The sequence below is a fragment of the Pelodiscus sinensis genome, chromosome 30 (assembly GCF_052426305.1).
Source record: "Pelodiscus sinensis isolate ZL-2025 chromosome 30, ASM5242630v1, whole genome shotgun sequence".
In the NCBI taxonomy this organism is placed as follows: Eukaryota; Metazoa; Chordata; order Testudines; family Trionychidae; genus Pelodiscus; species Pelodiscus sinensis.
In genome coordinates this window covers 15,668,576-15,687,500 of record NC_143081.1, presented here as the reverse complement: position 1 = coordinate 15,687,500, position 18,925 = coordinate 15,668,576, and the positions used below count along the sequence as shown (strand labels likewise).

The 18,925-nt window shown below is 63.1% G+C and overlaps 2 protein-coding genes and 1 pseudogene across 3 annotated transcripts; 2 read left to right on the top strand and 1 right to left on the bottom strand.

Moving 5' to 3' along the window:
• Positions 1 to 352: 352 nt before the first annotated feature.
• Positions 353 to 897, bottom strand: LOC142821351 (ribonuclease pseudogene; annotated as a pseudogene).
• Positions 898 to 5,748: 4,851 nt separating this feature from the next.
• LOC142821350 (cathepsin G-like) lies at positions 5,749 to 12,944 on the top strand. Its single transcript, XM_075912240.2, has 5 exons — positions 5,749 to 6,466; positions 9,982 to 10,138; positions 10,364 to 10,499; positions 11,341 to 11,601; positions 11,877 to 12,944. The coding sequence occupies exons 1-5, from the start codon at positions 6,403 to 6,405 to the stop codon at positions 12,024 to 12,026; spliced, it is 768 nt and encodes a 255-aa protein (XP_075768355.2). The 5' UTR covers positions 5,749 to 6,402; the 3' UTR covers positions 12,027 to 12,944.
• Positions 12,945 to 13,445: 501 nt separating this feature from the next.
• SDR39U1 (short chain dehydrogenase/reductase family 39U member 1) lies at positions 13,446 to 18,773 on the top strand. 2 transcript variants are annotated; one of them, XM_089774338.1, is made up of 6 exons: positions 13,446 to 13,569; positions 14,200 to 14,306; positions 14,738 to 14,820; positions 16,536 to 16,657; positions 17,392 to 17,535; positions 18,235 to 18,773. In XM_089774338.1, exons 1-6 carry the CDS (start codon positions 13,554 to 13,556, stop codon positions 18,648 to 18,650), a joined length of 888 nt encoding a protein of 295 aa, XP_089630464.1. In that variant the 5' UTR covers positions 13,446 to 13,553; the 3' UTR covers positions 18,651 to 18,773. The 2 variants fall into 2 exon arrangements, with proteins under 2 accessions (XP_089630464.1, XP_089630463.1); XM_089774337.1 differs by having other exon boundaries at positions 13,520 to 13,565.
• The last annotated feature ends 152 nt before the right edge of the window (positions 18,774 to 18,925 follow it).

The following is an 18,925-nucleotide window of genomic DNA, read 5'->3' as shown; positions in this document are numbered from 1 at the left end:
CGGCAGAACTAACCATTCCTGCCTCGCCAATCTCTGGTGCCCAGGGTACAGGACAGATTCGCCTTCCATGCCCCCAGCTCCACCGTGCGCCCCCCCAAAACTCACAGCCCTCTCCCCTAAGTCACACACACCCGCCTCTCCTTACCCCCACCGCTCACCCCAGCCACTATTGGCCTTCATTTGGAAACAATTTGACCCCTGGAATAGAGCTGGGACATTCCCCTTTGTTTCCCAAAGCAAGTCACAAGGGGACACGGGAGAGAACTGCATGGGGGGCGCTGGGGGAGCGGGGTGCAGGGGTCTCTGTGCCCCGCTCCAGTTGCTGTGTGGGGCGCGGGGGCCCCCAGGCGGCGTGGCCCGGTCAGGGTTGGGATTGGCCAAGGGCTATCGGCTCCTCTTCAGTCTGGCATTCGAAGTGCACGGGCATCTCGTCTTCGCACGCCAGCAGGACCCTGGCTCTGATGTTCTCTCCCTCGTACTCGCAGGGCGGTTTGACACTGAGACACTCCCGGCGGCAGACGGTGAGGTCGAAGCTCTCCTTGCTGAGGAAGAGGTTGTCTACGACGTGCGTCCCTCCCCCGGGCTGGCAAACGGCCCGGACATCGTCTGCAGGGGCGAGGATGAAGGTGTTTGTCAATTTGCACTTTGCTCCCTTCGAGCCACATGGCTTTTTTGGTCTGTTAATGCGACGACCCTTCATCGTTTCGGTGCAGTAGTCGGGGTCAGCGGGGTCCCCACTGACACGCTCGTCAACGTGCTGTGTCAGGAACCACTTGTATCTGTCTGCAGTCTGGCACTTCCGCAAGCCACCGGCCAGCCGGACGAGGCGCAGCAGCGCGGCCCAGAGTCCTTGTGGGGCCTTGGCCATGTCGGTCGCTGGATCCACCTGCCGTGGGAGGGGAGGTAGATGGAGACCATGTCGGGTGGGGAGGTGGATGGAGACAGAGTGGGGTGGGGGGGAGGTGGATGGAGACAGCATGGGGCGGGGGGGGATGGAGACAGCGCGGAGTGGGGGGGAGGTGGATGGAGACAGAGTGGGGTGGGGGTGTTGCATAAATTGCTGGTTTCGTCCCCTTGGAGGCTAGTCTGATTTACCCCAAGAAGAGAGTCACACTTTCAGGCTGGGTCCAACTCAAGTTTATTGGTTGCAACCACGGTACAGCTAAGGAACTCAATGTTCAAATCAGAGCCGACCCCCAACATCTCATATGCAGGGGTTCTTATAGGGTTCACATCCTTCCTGGTTTAGGTGCCTTAACATGATAGGTTACTTCATTTTTGACATTTAGCATTCCTATAGGTCAGGTTAATTTTCCAAATGAGGTTAAATACAGTGCCTACTTGCTGACTTTGCAGTTACAGCTGTGTTACATTCATTCACTTTTGCTGAACAGTGGGCGAGCCATACTTCCCTTTTTCCTTTCCTGCTTGAGCCGCTCACAAGTTTAAAGGATGTGGAATCTATCCATATCTCCACTTAACAGAAGACTGGTTTCACTTCCCCTCGTCTCCTTATTATAAGTTATTACCTGTGACAGGCCTTGACCTTTGTCATGTCTTACTCCTATACAAATAGCAAATATATCTAAGCATTAGCAATGTATGTATATTGTACGTGCCCCTCATAGGGGAATCAATGGCTCCGGGGGATTTGACTTCCCTTTTACACATCAGGGGGGAGGTGGATGGAGACAGAGTGGGGTGGGGGGGAGGTGGATGGAGACAGCGCGGGGTGGGGGGAGGTGGATGGAGACAGAGTGGGGCGGGGGGAGGTGGATGGAGACAGAGTGGGGTGGGGGGGAGGTGGATGGAGACAGCGCAGGGTGGGGGGGAGGTGGATGGAGACAGCGTGGGGTGGGGGGGAGGTGGATGGAGACAGCGCGGGGTGGGGGGGAGATGGATGGAGACAGCGTGGGGTGGGGGGGAGGTGGATGGAGACAGCGCAGGGTGGGGGGGAGGTGGATGGAGACAGCGTGGGGTGGGGGGGAGGTGGATGGAGACAGCGCAGGGTGGGGGGAGGTGGATGGAGACAGAGTGGGGCGGGGGGGAGGTGGATGGAGACAGAGTGGGGCGGGGGGGAGGTGGATGGAGACAGCGCAGGGTGGGGGGAGGTGGATGGAGACAGAGTGGGGCGGGGGGAGGTGGATGGAGACAGCGCAGGGTGGGGGGAGGTGGATGGAGACAGAGTGGGGCGGGGGAGGTGGATGGAGACAGAGTGGGGCGGGGGGGAGGTGGATGGAGACAGCGCAGGGTGGGGGGAGGTGGATGGAGACAGAGTGGGGCGGGGGGAGGTGGATGGAGACAGCGCAGGGTGGGGGGAGGTGGATGGAGACAGAGTGGGGGGGGGGAGGTGGATGGAGACAGAGTGGGGCGGGGGGGAGGTGGATGGAGACAGCGCAGGGTGGGGGGAGGTGGATGGAGACAGAGTGGGACGGGGGGAGGTGGATGGAGACAGCGCAGGGTGGGGGGGAGGTGAATGGAGACAGCGCAGGGTGGGGGGGAGGTGGATGGAGACAGCGCAGGGTGGGGGGAGGTGGATGGAGACAGCGCAGGGTGGGGGGAGGTGGATGGAGACAGAGTGGGACGGGGGGAGGTGGATGGAGACAGCGCAGGGTGGGGGGAGGTGGATGGAGACAGAGTGGGGCGGGGGAGGTGGATGGAGACAGCGCAGGGTGGGGGGAGGTGGATGGAGACAGAGTGGGGCGGGGGGAGGTGGATGGAGACAGCGCAGGGTGGGGGGAGGTGGATGGAGACAGAGTGGGACGGGGGGAGGTGGATGGAGACAGCGCAGGGTGGGGGGGAGGTGAATGGAGACAGCGCAGGGTGGGGGGGAGGTGGATGGAGACAGCGCAGGGTGGGGGGAGGTGGATGGAGACAGCGCAGGGTGGGGGGGAGGTGGATGGAGACAGCGCAGGGTGGGGGGGAGGTGGATGGAGACAGCGCAGGGTGGGGGGAGGTGGATGGAGACAGCGCGGGGTGGGGGGGAGGTGGATGGAGACAGCGCAGGGTGGGGGGGAGGTGAATGGAGACAGCGCAGGGTGGGGGGAGGTGGATGGAGACAGCGCAGGGTGGGGGGGAGGTGGATGGAGACAGCGCAGGGTGGGGGGGAGGTGAATGGAGACAGCGCAGGGTGGGGGGGAGGTGGATGGAGACAGCGCAGGGTGGGGGGAGATGGATGGAGACAGCGCAGGGTTGGGGGGAGATGGATGGAGACAGCGCGGGGTGGGGGGGAGGTGGATGGAGACAGCGCGGGGTGGGGGGGAGATGGATGGAGACAGCGCAGGGTGGGGGGAGATGGATGGAGACAGCGCAGGGTTGGGGGGAGATGGATGGAGACAGCGCGGGGTGGGGGGGAGGTGGATGGAGACAGCGCAGGGTTGGGGGAGATGGATGGAGACAGCGCAGGGTGGGGGGAGATGGATGGAGACAGCGCAGGGTTGGGGGGAGATGGATGGAGACAGCGCGGGGTGGGGGGGAGGTGGATGGAGACAGCGCAGGGTTGGGGGGAGATGGATGGAGACAGCGCAGGGTTGGGGGGAGGTGGATGGAGACAGCGCGGGGTGGGGGGGAGATGGATGGAGACAGCGCAGGGTTGGGGGGAGGTGGATGGAGACAGCGCAGGGTGGGGGGGAGGTGGATGGAGACAGCGCGGGGTGGGGGGGAGGTGGATGGAGACAGCGCAGGGTTGGGGGGAGGTGGATGGAGACAGCGCGGGGTGGGGGGGAGGTGGATGGAGACAGCGCAGGGTTGGGGGGAGGTGGATGGAGACAGCGCGGGGTGGGGGGGAGGTGGATGGAGACAGCGCAGGGTTGGGGGGAGATGGATGGAGACAGCGCAGGGTTGGGGGGAGGTGGATGGAGACAGCGCGGGGTGGGGGGGAGGTGGATGGAGACAGCGCAGGGTTGGGGGGAGATGGATGGAGACAGCGCAGGGTTGGGGGGAGATGGATGGAGACAGCGCGGGGTGGGGGGGAAGTGCTTCCCACTCCCATTTTCAGGTTCCACGGGGGCGCTCAAGTCCCAGGGGACACCCCAGGTTTAGGGCTCAGCGCTCCTTACGGGGGTACAAACTCCACCCTAAGACACAGACTGAACCCCAGAGCCCCAGGCCCCCTCCCAACCCCAGACACGTGGCCACTATCCAAGCTGGTCTCTAACCAGCAGTATGACCATTGTGGCCTGGCTCCCAGCCCCCCTGCTCTAACCACTGGCCCCCACTCCGCTGCCAGAGCAGAGAGAGAACCTTTCTCCAAGAGCCCAGCTCTAACCACTAGCCACAGCTACCCTCCCAGAGCTGGGGAGAGACCCCAGGAGTCCTGGCTCCCTGACTCTGGTACCTGCCGCAGGAGGTCTTTGACCCTGGTGTCCAGCCTGTGGGTGCCGGCCGGCTGGTGACTCTTGGGGGGGACGTGGCTCCGTGGGCGGCTCCGGTCCTGGCGGCTGGCGTTGGGGGCGCTGAGCGTGGCGGGGACGTGGCTGCAGGGGGAGGCGGGATGTGGTGCCGTGGGGGGCAGCAGAGCCCCCACTCCTGCCCCTCCCCCACCTACTCCCTCTCTCCCGCTCCCCCCTCCCCTCCCTGCCCATCCTCTGGTCACCCCCCACCCAGGGCAGTTTTCACACTGCGCCCCCTGACTCCTTCTCCACCAGTTAAAGGCCCTGCCTCCAGCTGTGTCCCTGGGGAAGGGGCAGGGGCAGGGGCAGGGGCAGGGGTGGGGGTTTGGTTCCCAGCCACCAGCCAGAGCAGGGTCCCCTCTGCCCCCCAGCACAGAGCCCCAGGATGGCCGGGGAGCCTCCCTCAATCTCCCTGAGGGGCCATTCCAGTTCACGGGTGGGGGGGACCTTGGTCTGCCCCCCCCCACGGGTGCACTAGCCACTAGACCGCACAGCCAGTCACACTCGCGGGGTCCCAGTGACTCGCCAGGATTTATACACAGCGGAGCAGCTTCAGCGGGAGAGACCGACCCTCCCCCATGGCTCTGGGGGTCAGGCGCCCGCGAGGGAGGGACGGGCCCAAGGGGGTACCAGCCCCTGCTCCCCACAAGTGGAGGGGAGGCGCTGAAATGGGTCTGACGCCTGCCAGGGATGCTCTCTAGTCCCCCCCCCCACTTGCTTCCATTTTGATGCAGAAGGGGAAAAATTTGCCCCCCCCTTTTCCCTTCCCCTCCCGGTTCTCCCCCTTCCCCCTCCCCCCACCCGCAGCGCCCCAGGGACCGGCACATACCCAGAGCCCGAGGTGGCGGCCGGTGGCTCAAACTCCTCCGGGATCAGGGGCCCAGCGGGTGCTCCAGGCCGGGTCTCCGCAAGGGTCACTTGGGGCTGGGCTGCCCATCCCCCGCTGGTCTCCCCTGTGGGTCCCCCCGAGAGTGTGAGGCTGCGGGAATTGGGGGCCAGCAGAGAGCAGGGTCACCCCCCCCCCCGTGATTCCAGCTGCCCCCTTGGACCTCCCCACCCCAGGGTGCCCAGCGGGGTCCCGGCGAGCTGCTGGTGCCCTATCCGAGCCCCCTCCCCTTAGAAAGCCCCCCAGTCTGCCCAGCTGCCTGGCCTTGCCGGGGGGTTCAAAGGGCTCCCTCAGGGCTGGTGCCCCCAGACTCACCCTCAGGGGCGCCGGGGGCCAGGAGCAGAGCCAGGAGCAGCAGCAGCATCGTCAGTGTCCCTGGGGCAGCGGCGCGCTCCCCACACAGCCCTGGGGTTTATACACCTGCTGGGGGGAGGGCAGGAAGCCTCAGGGTCACGTAGGCCCGGCCTGTGGGGAGCCGGTGGGGAGCCGGTGGGGAGCGGGGGCCCTGGGGTGTGAAGAGCGTCACCTCCTGCACCTGTGGCCAGGGCCCTGGGGGTGCAACCCCCCCAACACCGAAGGGAGAGGTGAGTCCCTGGGGCCAGGTCTCTGCAGCTGAGCCTGACTGGGGGGGGCAGAACAGTGGGGAGCTGCCCCCCCTCTTGAGCCGAGACCGGGGGGGGGGCTTGCATGGAGGAGGCTGTGCCCCCACAAACATGCATCTGGTCCCGGCTGCCACCGGACAACCCGCCCATCCCAGGGTCCTGCGGCCGAGACCGTGTGTGAACCCGGCTGGCCCAGACCCACGACCAGGGAACCGGCCCAGCCCGTGAGCCGGGACGCGACCGGCCCGGGTGTGCGGGAACGGAGGAGCCAGCAGGGACCCGGAGGAGCTACCCGCCCGCGACTCATCCGCTCAGGGCGCTGCCGGGCCAGGGGTCGGAGCCGTGAGCGACGGGCGCCGACGGCGAGGAGGAGAGGCGAGGGGCCGGGCGGAGGAGGCTGAGAACGGCCGAGGGGCTGAGTTCCCAGGGCCAGGGGACGTGACATAGTGGGGCCCACAGCTCCCTGTGGCCTGAGGTTTCCTGGGAGGCGAGTCAGACGCACCTGAGCTGAGCTGAGCTGAGCATGCTGCTGCTGCTGCTGCTCCTGCTGCCGGCAGCCGCCCTCCTGCCCCTCTGGGCCCACGCTGGTGAGTGGGGGGGAGAGGAACAGGCCAGGGGTCCCCTGGGGGCTGGATTCACCCTGGCCCTGATGCACCTGGGGTAGCTGGGGGAGGGAGACACTTTATCTGGGGCCACCAGGAGATGTAAGAGTGGCCAGACCGGGTCAGACCGAAGGCCGGTCCAGCCCAGTGTCCTGTCGGCCGCAGTGGCCAGCGCCAGGTGCCCCAGAGGAAGGGAACAGAACAGGGAACCATCCAGTGACCCCTCCCCTGTCGCCCATTCCCAGCCCTGACAGAGAGACCAGGGACCCTCCCTGCCCAGCCGGGCTAACAGCCACTGATGGACATGACCTGGGCACATTTCTCTAGCACTTCTGCGAGAGTCCCGTCTTCACAATCCCCAGGGGAGAAGTGTCACAGGTCATCTATCTATCTATCTATCTATCTATCTATCTATCTATCTATCTATCTATCCATCCCCACACACTCCCTCTATCTATCTATCTATCTATCTATCTATCTATCTATCTATCTATCTATCTATCTATCTATCTATCCCCACACCCCCTCTCTATCTATCTATCTATCTATCTATCTATCTATCTATCTATCCCCACACACCTCCTCTATCTATCTATCTATCTATCTATCTATCTATCTATCTATCCCCACACACCTCCTCTATCTATCTATCTATCTCACAATACAGTCCAGTGCCCCTGTTCTAAGGGTATGTCTACACTACCCCCCTAGTTCGAACTAGGGGGGTAATGTATGCATACCGAACTTGCTAATGAAGCCCAGGATTTGAATTTCCCGGGCTTCATTAGCATAAAGCTGGCGCCGCCATTTTTAAAAGCCGGCTAGTGCGAACCCCGAGCTGCGCGGCTACACGCGGCACGGGGTTCGCACTAGCCGGCTTTTAAAAATGGCGGCGCCAGCTTTATGCTAATGAAGCCCGGGAAATTCAAATCCCAGGCTTCATTAGCACGTTCGGTATGCATACATTACCCCCCTAGTTCGAACTAGGGGGGTAGTGTAGACATACCCTAATAGACTTTGCACATGTGTGTTGAGGGATGAGGTATCCTCTGAGAACACGTCGTTTGCTGCTCATTACTGTCCTGGTTCACTATGGACGGCAACTGGACAAGTTGAGTTAGAAGTCGGGAGTGGCCCAGCCTGAGACCAGCGTGCGGCGGGTGGGGGGTTCTGATCCCATCCAAGCCCCGTGTGACACAGTGGGGGGCTGTCTGCTTTGTGACCCCACTTCCCTCTGCGCTGGGAGGGGAGATTCTCACCGACTCTCCCAAATGTGGATTGACCCAGACATCCAGGGAGAGACAAAGGGTCTGTCTACAATACAGCACTAATTCAAACTAAGCTAATTCGAATTAGCGCATCCAGACTTAAAAACTAGTTCGAATTAGCTTTTTTCTAATTCGAACTAGCATGTCCACACAGAGTGGACCCTGAACAGGACTTAAGGCTGGCCGGAAGCAGTGCCAGCAGGGCATCAGAGGAGGACTTAGAGCGTGGAGATGCTGTCTCAGGCTAGCCGAGGGCTGTGCTTAAAGGGACCCGACCCCCACCCCGGAAAGACAGTTCTCAGGGGTGCCCCGCTTGCAAAGCAGTCCTGGCTTGGAGTGCCCTGAGTGCCCACACTCGGCACATCACAGCACTCGGCCATCAGCCCGGCTGCACTTGCCGCAGGCTGCCATCTGGGGAGAGGGGGCAATTGGGGGGCTGCAGGAGAGCTTCCACCCCCAGAAGCCCGCAGAGCCAGCCCAGTCCTCCCCATCGGGGGCTCGTACCCCATTCCTCCCTCACCTCCTTCCACTGACCCCTCCCTAGCCCCCCTTCCTGATGTACAAAATAAAGGACACGTGTGTTCAAAAATAGAAACTCTTTTATTGAACAGAACTCGGGGAGACTGGGAAAAGGAGGTGGGAGAGGGGAAGAGAGAGGGTGGGAGAGGGGAGGGCAACTAAAAAAATCAGGGGTTTGGAACAGGTCCCATATGAAGAGAGGCTAAAGAGACTGGGACTTCTCAGCTTAGAAAAGAGGAGACGGAGGGGGGACAGGATAGAGGTCTCTAAAAGCAGGAGTTGGGTGGAGACGGTGCATTCAGAAAAGTTCTTCATGAGTTCCCGTAATAGAAGGACTAGAGGACACCAAAGGAAAGGAATGGGTAGCAGGCTTCAAACGAGTAACAGAAAGTTCTTCTTCACAAAGCAAAGAGTCAACCTGTGGAACTTCTTGCTGCAGGAGGCTGTGAAGGCTAGAACTAGAACAGAGTTTAAAGGGACGTGAGATCAAGTCATGGAGGTTGGGTCCATGGAGTGCTATTAGCCAGGGGGTAGGAGTGTTGTCCCTGCCCAAAGTTTGTGGAAGGCTGGAGAGGGATGGCACGAGACAAATGGCTTGGTCACTGTCTTTGGTCCATCCCCTCCAGGGTACCTAGGGTTGGCCGCTGTCGGCAGACAGGCTACTGGGCTAGATGGACCTTTGGTCTGACCCAGGACGGCCATTGTAAGCTCAGGGCTCAGGGTCGGGGGTCTCAGTGGACCACCTTGATTTTCATGCAAACCTGCTCCTGGGTGGCCAGGCTGGCAGCTCTCCTGCCCTAGACGGCCACTTTCCTGTGCCTAGTGCGGAGATCGTGGACGTTGGAGGCCTCCCCCCAAACCTGGATGAGGTCCACGATGTCCGCACTAGACCAGGTGGGCGACCGCCTCTTGTGGCCCCTGGCAGGCTCCTGGGAGCCGCCAGCCTGGTCCCGGGAAGAGGGGGAGGGCTGGGTGGCAGTGGGTGGCTGGCTCGAGTCGTGCCAGGTGCAGGGTCTGCTGGCTGGGTGCTGGCAGGCTTGCACCTGGCACAGGCACCGTAGCCAGCCCGTGCCCCTTTAAGGAGTCCGGGGCCGGGAGGGGGGCAGACGAGTTTCCCCGGTGGTGCCCAGAGTGGCCACCAGGGAAACCTGGGGAGGGCTAGCCTCCCACTAGTTCGAATTAAGTGGCTACACAGCCCTTAATTCCAACTACTTAATTGGAACAAGGCTTAGTCCTCGTGGGATGTGGTTTACCTAGTTCGAATTAAGCGCTCTGCTAGTTCGAATTAAGTTCCAACTAGCGGTTTGCCTGTTTAGTGCCTAGCAAAGTTAATTTGAAGTAACGGCTGTTAATTCGAATTAACTTTGTAGTGTAGACAGACCCAAAGGGAGGAAGGTGGAGACCTGCACTGGGCAGGGCTAGAAAAGAGGTTTTTAGTTTCTGTCTCGTATCATGGAGGAGGCAGCCTGAGCAAGGGGCTGGGATTTAGGGGCCCAGGCTCCCCCATCTCAAGGGGGCTGAGGCATCCTAGGCCGGCCCTGGAACCAGATGACATCTGTGCTGGGCTGTATCCTGGAGAAGCAATAAACTCCCTCTGTTCTACTGGCTGGGGGCGTCTGTTCCTGCCACTATGAGGTGCAGGAGACGGGGATCCCCGACGCACCGTCACACCCCCACCCCACTGGCTCTGGATGAGCGGGGTTGTTTTTGCAGGGCGGATCATTGGGGGGCGGGCGTCCCGGCCGCACTCCCGGCCCTACATGGCCTACGTGGAGGTGTGGAAGGCCCAGGCGGTCACCGGCCGGTGCGGAGGGCTGCTGGTGAAGAAGGACTTTGTGCTGACGGCGGCTCACTGCGGCTGCATCGCATGGTAAGTGGGGCGAGGGAGCGAAGCCCAGGCTGGGGGCGGTGCCCCCCAAGGCCTGAAATCTCAGCTCCCCGCTTGCCGGGAGGATAGGCCGGGTCCCAGGAGTCCTGGACAGCAATGCAGGCAGCCTTGTCCCTGGGGGGCCTTGCAGCTCAGAGCTGCCCCGATGGGAGAGACCCCGATGGGGGTCCCCACCGGCTCCATGTCATTCTCTTCCCCATTGACCAGCAACATCAGAGTCACCCTGGGGGCCCACGACCTCAGCGCGGCGGAGGACTCCCAGCAGCGCCTGTGGGTGCAGCGCACCATCCCCCACCCCGAATTCACTCCGGAGCCCCTCACCCACGACCTGCTGCTCCTGCAGGTACCAGCAGATCCCCCGGGGCGAGGGGGGGGGGCTCGATGCAGACGGGGCCACATCTGGAGTCTTGTGTCCAGTTCTGGGCCCCACACGTCAGGACAGATGTGGAGAAACTGGAGAGGGTCCAGAGAGTGATGACGGGTCTGGAGAACAGGAGCTAGGGGGGAAGGCTGGAGAATTTGGCTTCTTTAGAAAGGAGCAGACTGGGAGGGGACATGAAGCCGTTTTCAGGTATCTGAAAGGGTGTCATAGCAAGGAGGGGGGGGAATTGTTCCCCTTGGCCGCTGAGGACAGGACAAGGAGCAATGGGCTTGAACTGCAGCAAGGGAGGTTTAGGTTGGACATTAGGGAAAACTTCCTGCCTGTCCGGGTGGTCAAACACTGGAATAAATTGCCCAGGGAGGTTGTGGAATCCCCGTCTCTGGAGACGTTGAAGAGCAGGTTGGACACACGCCTGGTCTCTAGACCATGGGTTCCCAAACTGGGGGGCGTACCCCCCAGGGGGCATGAAGAAATTACGGGGCGGGGGTGCGAGGTGACCCAGCCCCTCACCCCCGTCCCCTGCATCAACCACCTCTGCGTAAGTCCGGCTGCTATTTTTGTTTTTTGGCCCAGTTCAGTTCCTATTTGTTTTCTTTGCTCAACCAGTTTTGCTTCTATTGGAGGGGGGGGGGGGGGGGGGGGGCGTGACGGTTTCTCAAAACTCGGTGTGATGCTGAAACGTTTGGGAACGACTGGTCTGTGGTGCTTGGCCCTGCCGGAAGGACCGGGGACGGGACGGGACGATCTCGTGAGGGCCCTGCGGGTTCTCGTGCCCTGTGCGATCGGGCTCTCCCCGTTGCAGCTGGAGCAGCCGGTGGTGGTGACCGAGGAGGTGAAGCCGCTGGCCTTGCCCTCGGTGCGCTCTGCCGTCAGGCCGGGGCAGACGTGCCTGGTGGCCGGCTGGGGACTCAGGAGCCCAGCTGCCCTCGTGGCCCCGAACACGCTGCACGAGGTGGAGGTGGAGGTGCAGGATAACGACACGTGCACCATGTACTGCGCCGGCTACAGGGAGGACAGCATGCTGTGTGCGGGGAGCCCCTTCCAGCGGGGGTCGGCTTTCCGGGTACATACCATCTGTCCAGCCCACTCCCCCCCCTCGAGTTCCCTAGAGAGGACCAGCCCCCTGCCCCCTTCCCACCTCCGAGCAAGCCAGACCCTGCCCTGGGGCCGGAGGGGAGCTGCCCTCCCATAGACAGGCCAGGCCCCTGCCCCATTGCGCTTTCTAGCCCCTCTCAGCCTTGTGTTCCTCTTCTGCATTACGGCAAGTTTTGCTGCGGGGGCGGGGGTGGGGCACTGATTGAGCCTCTAAGGTGTCTCGTTTCTCTCTTGCCTTTGAAGGGGGATTCTGGGGGCCCCCTGGTGTGCAACCGGGTCCCCCAGGGCCTCGTCTCCTATGGGAATATCAACGGCTCCCCGCCGGCGGTGTACACGTGGATCGCTAAATTCGTCCCCTGGATTAGGCGAGAGATGCGCCTGCTCCGGCCGTGAGAGAGGCCCACGGACCTCACGCCTTCCTTGGGGTTCTCTGCTGCCGCCCATCACTGTGGCGTCTGGGCGCTTTTTACATAAGAGGCATCATGTAATTCATCGATTTCAAAGTTGTAACCTGCGGGAGGCCTGTCTCCGCTTCCTGTGCGTGCAGCATTCTCGCCTGTGCAGCTAGAAATCAGAGGTGTGACTCTGGTTTTCACTCTGAACGTGCTAACGAGGCCTTCAGGGGTAATTGAAGATCTTCATGACTCAGTGATCAAACCAACCACCTGTGACTAGGCTCCTCTGTCTGTAAACCCAGACTGTGGCTGGTCCGCGAAAGGCATGTGACCCGGCCACAAGAGGGGAGTCAGCTAAGATACTTGCAGCAAAATCTAACTGTGAACAAGGGGAGAGATCTGGCCCCGGCTAGGCGGCGGTTTGGCTTATGAAAGTGATGTTTAGAACAACGACGCAGGGACGAACGTGCTTGTGGCGAGTTTCTTAGTGGATTAGTGTGAGCGCTGCAGACGAGCTTTGTGTATTTTCACTTGTACTCAGACTCACTTTGGCCTGTCCGTTTTCACTTGCAACCGCTTAAATCCCACTGCTTGTACTTAACAAAAACAATGTTGTGTATTTTCTATGTTACCGAGGGGGACAACCACCGTGCATCTCTCTCTTCCACCGAGGAACAGGGAGAACTTAGAAGCTTTGCGCCCAAGGCCGGGGTACCACAGCAAGGCCAGAGAAGCACTAAACCAGAATGAAGCGGGGGCAGGGGAGGGGGCGGTTCATTGCATTTCTTTTGCGAAGGTTGGTTGGTTGGTTGATCCCAAATCTCTGGTGAGTTGTTTTTAAAGGATCCTGCTCCTGGAGTCACATGTATTAGTAAAATACAAATGAAAATCGTTTCTAGCCCTAGGTATGGGGGCTCAGAAGGAAAAAAAAACCCTAAGGAGTAGGAAAAAGAATCCCTCATTTATTTATGGGACCCACACCTCCCCAAACAGACGGCTGCATCCACCCACTCTCCCCAAACACCCCCCAAAATACACCCCTCCCTCCCCAAACAGAGCCCTGCATCCACCCACCCCTCCCCAAACACCCCCCAAAATACACCCCTCCCTCCCCAAACAGAGGCCTGCATCCACCCACCCCTCCCCAAACACTCCCCAAAATACACCCCTCCCTCCCCAAACAGAGCCCTGCATCCACCCACCCCTCCCCAAACACCCCCCAAAATACACCCCTCCCTCCAGGCGGCTAAGCCCTGGCCTGGTCTCCATCTGCAGCCCCCGCCCCATTCCCTGACCTCCAGATCGCCCCTCCCCCCGTCTTTGCCCCGCCCCCTGGGCGGAGCCTGGCCGCTGGGCGCGAAGGGGTTAACCCGGCGGTGTGTGGAACGGGGCGCGGTCCCTTTAAATCCAGCCGCGCTCCTCCCTTCACCCCTCCCTCCCCGCTCCAGACAGCTGCGCATGCGTGTCCGCGCTTGGGCAGCCGCCGGCCGGGGTCTCCGCACGCGCATGCGCGCCCAGCCCGGCCATGCGGGTGCTGGTGGGTGAGTGCGGGGCGGGGGCCAGCAATCGCGGGGGGCGCTAATTGCAGCGCTACTGCGCCTGCGCGGCCCCCCAGCGCCTCGGCCGGGCCGTGCATCGGGGCTGGGGGCTGAGCCCCCCCGGGCGGGGCGATGCCCCCCCACAAGTTTTCCACCCACGTGCGGAATGAATTTTGCTCTGTGCACTGAGAGGTGTGGGGCTGTGCACCACCCGGATCGCCCTGGCAGGCTGGGGGGCTGGAGTGAGGGGCACCGGCAGGGCTGGGGGGCAGGGGCTATGGGGTGGGATTGGGGGGCACCGGCAGGGCTGGGGGGCAGGGGCTATGGGGTGGGATTGGGGGGCACCGGCAGGGCTGGGGGGCAGGGGCTATGGGGTGGGATTGGGGGGCACCGGCAGGAGCTGGGGGGCAGGAGTGAGGGGCACCGGCAGGGGCTGGGGGGCAGGAGTTAGGGGCACTGGCAGGGGCTGGGGGGCAGGAGTGAGGGGCACCGGCAGGGCTGGGGGGCAGGGGCTATGGGGTGGGATTGGGGGGCACCGGCAGGAGCTGGGGGGCACTGGCAGGGCTGGGGGGCAGGGCTGGGCTGTGGGTGGAGAAAGAAGGGCCCCAGCTCCTGCAAGTGTCTCTAACCCAGGGGGCGGGACCGGCTTTGTGGGCGGAGCCTTGACCCAGCTGCTGCGGAGCCGGGGGCACGAGGTGACCCATGTCTCCCGCCGGCCGGGGCCCGACCGCATCACCTGGGTAGGTGCTCGGGGGTGGGGGGCTCCAGGGGTGTGGGGTGCATGGGGCAGCCCAGGGGCGGGGGGTCCACTCGCTCATGGACCGGTTCCCTCCCTGTCCCGGGGGTCAGTGCGCGGCTCCAGCCCCTCCCTCCCCCTCCTCTCGTGCTGGGTGCAATCCGCCCCCCACCCGCATGCTCCAGGGCTCGAACCGCAGGGGTCAGGCAGGCACTGACGTATTGCCCTAGGCGAGGGGGCCGGGGGAGGGGAGAAGGAGACGGGGGGGGGCTGGCCGGGGGAGGGGAGAAGGAGACGGGGGGGGGGCTGGCCGGGGGGTGGGGGGAGGAGACGGGGGACCGGCCAGGCGGTGGGGGGAGGAGACGGGGGGCTGGCCAGGGGGCGAGCGGGGAAAACTGAGCGGCGCGGGGAACCGTTTCTCTCCCGTCTCCCCAGGACGAGCTGTCCCGCTCCAGCCTGCCCCCTTGCGACGCTGTGGTGAACCTGGCCGGGGAGAACGTCCTCAACCCCCTTCGCAGGTGCGCCTGGGGCTTTGGAGGGGGAAGGGATCCCTGCGACGGGCCGAGTCTGGGCACCACCGGGGGCGTCCGCTCCGGGCGAATGGCTCAAACCCAGGGCTCCGTACAGCCCCGGACTGGAGACCTTCCCCACAGCCCACACGCCAGTCGCACCGAGCGCTCCAGCCAATCTGGCCGGCCAGAAGCCTCCTGAGCAAAACCCCTCGGACACCCCAGCTCCCCCTAACCCAATCCGCCCCGGACCCCACACAGGTGAGGGGCTGTAGAACCTGATCCCACCTACCCCCAACGGGTCCTCTCGGTCCCAAAGAACCAGCCACGGATCCCTGGTCGTTCACACTCTGGATCTTACCCACAAATCACGCTGGGCCAGTCCTTTAGCATCTACCATCTAAGGGTTTATTACTAAAAGAAAGAAAAGGGGGAGAGGAAAGTTGTTAAGGAGAATAGTGACATGCACCGAATCCCCCAGTTCTCGACTCAGGCTCTAGCAGGGATGTTCCAAGCTGCCGGCTTAGCCGTCTCTGGTGCCCCTCCTACGTCAGGACGGGTCGGCCACCCTGCCCGGCTCTGTCCCTCGCGCGGCTGCCTCTGGGATCCGGAGCAGAAGACAAGATGGAGTTGCCTCCTGGCCGTATAGACCTCTCCTGGCGTGCTCCTGGCCAGAGCAGGGCGCATGGTGGGGCCCTCTCTCCGGTTCACGTGCCGGCAGCCATTCTGCCCTGGCTGGTTTGCAGGTTTCCAGACGCATCCCTCAGGTGTGAACTGGGCACCCTGAGAGCCAGTGTCCCTGGAGCCTCGCTAATTAGCGCAGTCAAATTGCACAATTGGCCTTTACAACAGGCCGTCCAGGCCAGTATCAGCACAGAGTCCGTATTCATCACTCCACACGCAGACCGCACACGAGTAGCACACGCAGAATCAGTAGGACAGAAGCTTTCATTTGACACCCCACATGGCCCCCTTTGTACAGACTTGGGGCAAACACCCCCTAACCTTTGGGTGCAGCAGTGACCTGCCTGATCCCCCTAAAATCCAGTGATGTGACACAGCCCTTCAGGAAAGTGCAGATGGGGAGTGACTTGGTCTCTCCCTGTTCTCCTGTAATACAATGGGGAGGGGGCAGGATGTGTGTGGGGGGGGTGCGTCCTGCAAATTGAGGGCATATTGGCGGGGGTTGAAACATAAATATCACTCAGAACCTTTCTTGTCTGGGGTCGTGTTTCCCGGGGGAAGGATGAGGAGAGTGCACTGGGGGGGGGTATAAATGGCATTGCCCAATGTCCGGCCTCTTGTTTCACTGATGCTAGCAGCCCTGTTGCACCTGGACACCCATGTGGGGTCATCCGCACCCTCCAGGCACCCCACGGCCAGCCACAAACGTACCCTGGTGCGGGGACACTTTGCCCCACCTGCTTCTGGGAAGTCTGTGGGGGTGAGCATCCTGCCTCCCATAGCTGGGGGGGTGATTTATCACACTCCCACCCCCCCGACAGCCTGGGGGAGGGCAGGGTAACTCTCCTTTGGGAGCTGCAGAGGGGCCTTGGTCAGTGTGAAACTTCCGCTAGGAACTTTTCTCCTCCCGGGCCGCTGTTTCAGGGGGAAGGTTTAGGGGGTTGCACTAAATAGGGTATAAATAGGTGTTGGCTGGGCTGGGATTGGCAGAGGAGACTGGGGGGTGGCCGGACGTGATCCCTTTGTGCTCCCTCCCGCAGGTGGAATGACGCCTTCCGCCGGGTTGTGGTCGCCAGCCGGGTGGAGACCACCAAGGCCTTAGCCAAGGCCATTTCCGGGGCCGAGCGGCCGCCCCGCGCCTGGGTCCTCGTCACTGGCGTAGGTATTTATTGCACATGGCCACATCACAGCTTGCACCAGCCCCGCCTGTGGTATCCTTCCGCCAGGTGACATCGTCCTTGGGCGGAGTCGCCTGTTGCGACTAAGGGAAAAATAGGCCTAACCTCGCATAAAAGCATAGTGTCCTTCCGCCACCGAGAGAAAATAGTCCCCCGCTCATGCCCCGCCCTTGACAGCATCCTCTGACACTGGTGTGCTTCCACCAGGGAGGGAAAATAGTCCCCATTCGCGAGAGGCCCGATCGCAGCAGTTTGTGGAACAAGTGTGCTTCCGCCGTTGTATAGAGAGGGGAAGAATTAGCCGTGGGTGGAGCACACACTTACAAAAAGTGTCCTTCCGCCACTGAGCAGATAGCCCTCCGCCCCCCAGGGACAATGCACAGCCCTTATGGGGTTCTTCCGCGACTAGTGAGCAGGGACCTGGGGCGCAGCGCGGTGTCCCGTAATACGATCCTTCCGCTACGGAGAAGGAAAATATAGTCCCACCTCCTGACGCTCCAGGCCAAAGCTCTGGTGACACTGATGTTCTTCCGCCATTGGGAGGGGGGGAAAGTAGTCCCAGGCCAATCGCTTGTGAAACTGTAGCCTTCCGCCGTCAGAGCGGGAGGGAAAATAGTCCGTCCCCCCACCTCAGGGCGTGGGGGCGGTGGTGGAGGGGATGTCAGTGAGGGGCTGGGGACACTGGCGGGCACTACAGACCCCGCCCGCTGCCCGGCAGGGTATTACCCCCCCAGCCTCACGGCCGAGTACACCGAGGAGAGTCCCGGCGGCGACTTCGACTTCTTCTCGCGCCTGGTGAGCGCCTGGGAGGCGGCGGCCAAGGTCCCTGGGGAGGGCACCCGGCAGGCGGTGGTGAGATCCGGTGCGTCCGGGTGCGAGCGTCTGGGGGGAGGGGCAGTGGGGCTGGTTCTGAAGGGGGGGGGAAGAGGGCTCTGGGAGTAGGGAATGAGGTTGGGGGGGCTGGTTCTGGGGGGGAGGGGACGCTGGCTCCGTGGGGGGAGGGAATGGGGGGGCTGGCTCCGTGGGGGGAGGGAATGGGGGGGCTGGCTGGTTGTGGGGGGGAGGGGACGCTGGCTCCGTGGGGGGAGGGAATGGGGGGGCTGACTGGTTGTGGGGGGAGGGAATGGGGGGGCTGGCTGGTTCTGGAAGGGAGGGGACGCTGGCTCTGTGGGGGGAGGGAATGGGGGGGCTGGCTGGTTGTGGGGGGAGGGGACGCTGGCTCCGAGGGGGGGAGGGAATGGGGGGGCTGGCTGGTTCTGGGGGGAGGGGACGCTGGCTCCGAGGGGGGGAGGGAATGGGGGGGCTGGCTGGTTCTGGGGGGAGGCGACGCTGGCTCCGAGGGGGGGGAGGGAATGGGGGGGCTGGCTGGTTCTGGGGGGAGGCGACGCTGGCTCCGAGGGGGGGGAGGGAATGGGGGGGCTGGCTGGTTCTGGGGGGAGGCGACGCTGGCTCCGAGGGGGGGGAGGGAATGTGGGGCTGGCTGGTTCTGGGGGGGAGGGGACGGGGCTCAGGAGGTTGCTGGGGGCTGGCTCCGGGGTCTCTGACTCTGCTCTCCCCACAGGTGTGGTGCTGGGCCGGGGCGGAGGCGCCGTGGCCCAGATGCTCTGGCCCTTCCGCCTGGGGCTGGGGGGCCCGGTGGGCTCGGGCCAGCAGCCCTTCCCCTGGGTCCATGCCCGGGACGCGGCCGGCATCGTGTGCCACGCCCTGGAGACGGAGGGCGTGCGCGGGGTCCTCAACGGGGTGTCCCCGGCCTCGCCCGGCACCTCCAACGCCGACTTTGCCCGGGCCTTGGGCGCGGCCCTGGGGCGCCCGGCCCGCCTGCCCTTGCCCACCTGGGCCGTGCAAGCCGTCTTCGGGCCCGAGCGGGCCGTCATGCTGCTGGAGGGCCAGCGGGTGGCGCCGCGGCGCACCCTGGAGAGCGGCTATCGCTTTGTCTTCCCCGACCTGCCTCCCGCCCTGCGGGACGTCGTCGGCTGAGGCCTGGGGGGGCAGGGTGCTCCCCAGGGCGTGTAACACCTGGCGCACGAGTGCTCGTGCGAGGATCACTACTGCTCAAGTCACGACTGTTACTGAAATCATTACACAGCTCCTTGCTCCGGCTGCATTCGCCTTTTGTGTCACCGCGGCAACAACCCGAACCCCAGGGAGGGCCGAGACCCCGGGAGTCATCGAGGCCGGCCCCCTGCCCAAAACAGGACCCACCCCAACTCGGCCATCCCAGCCAGGACTGTCGCCACCGTGAGAGCTAGCCA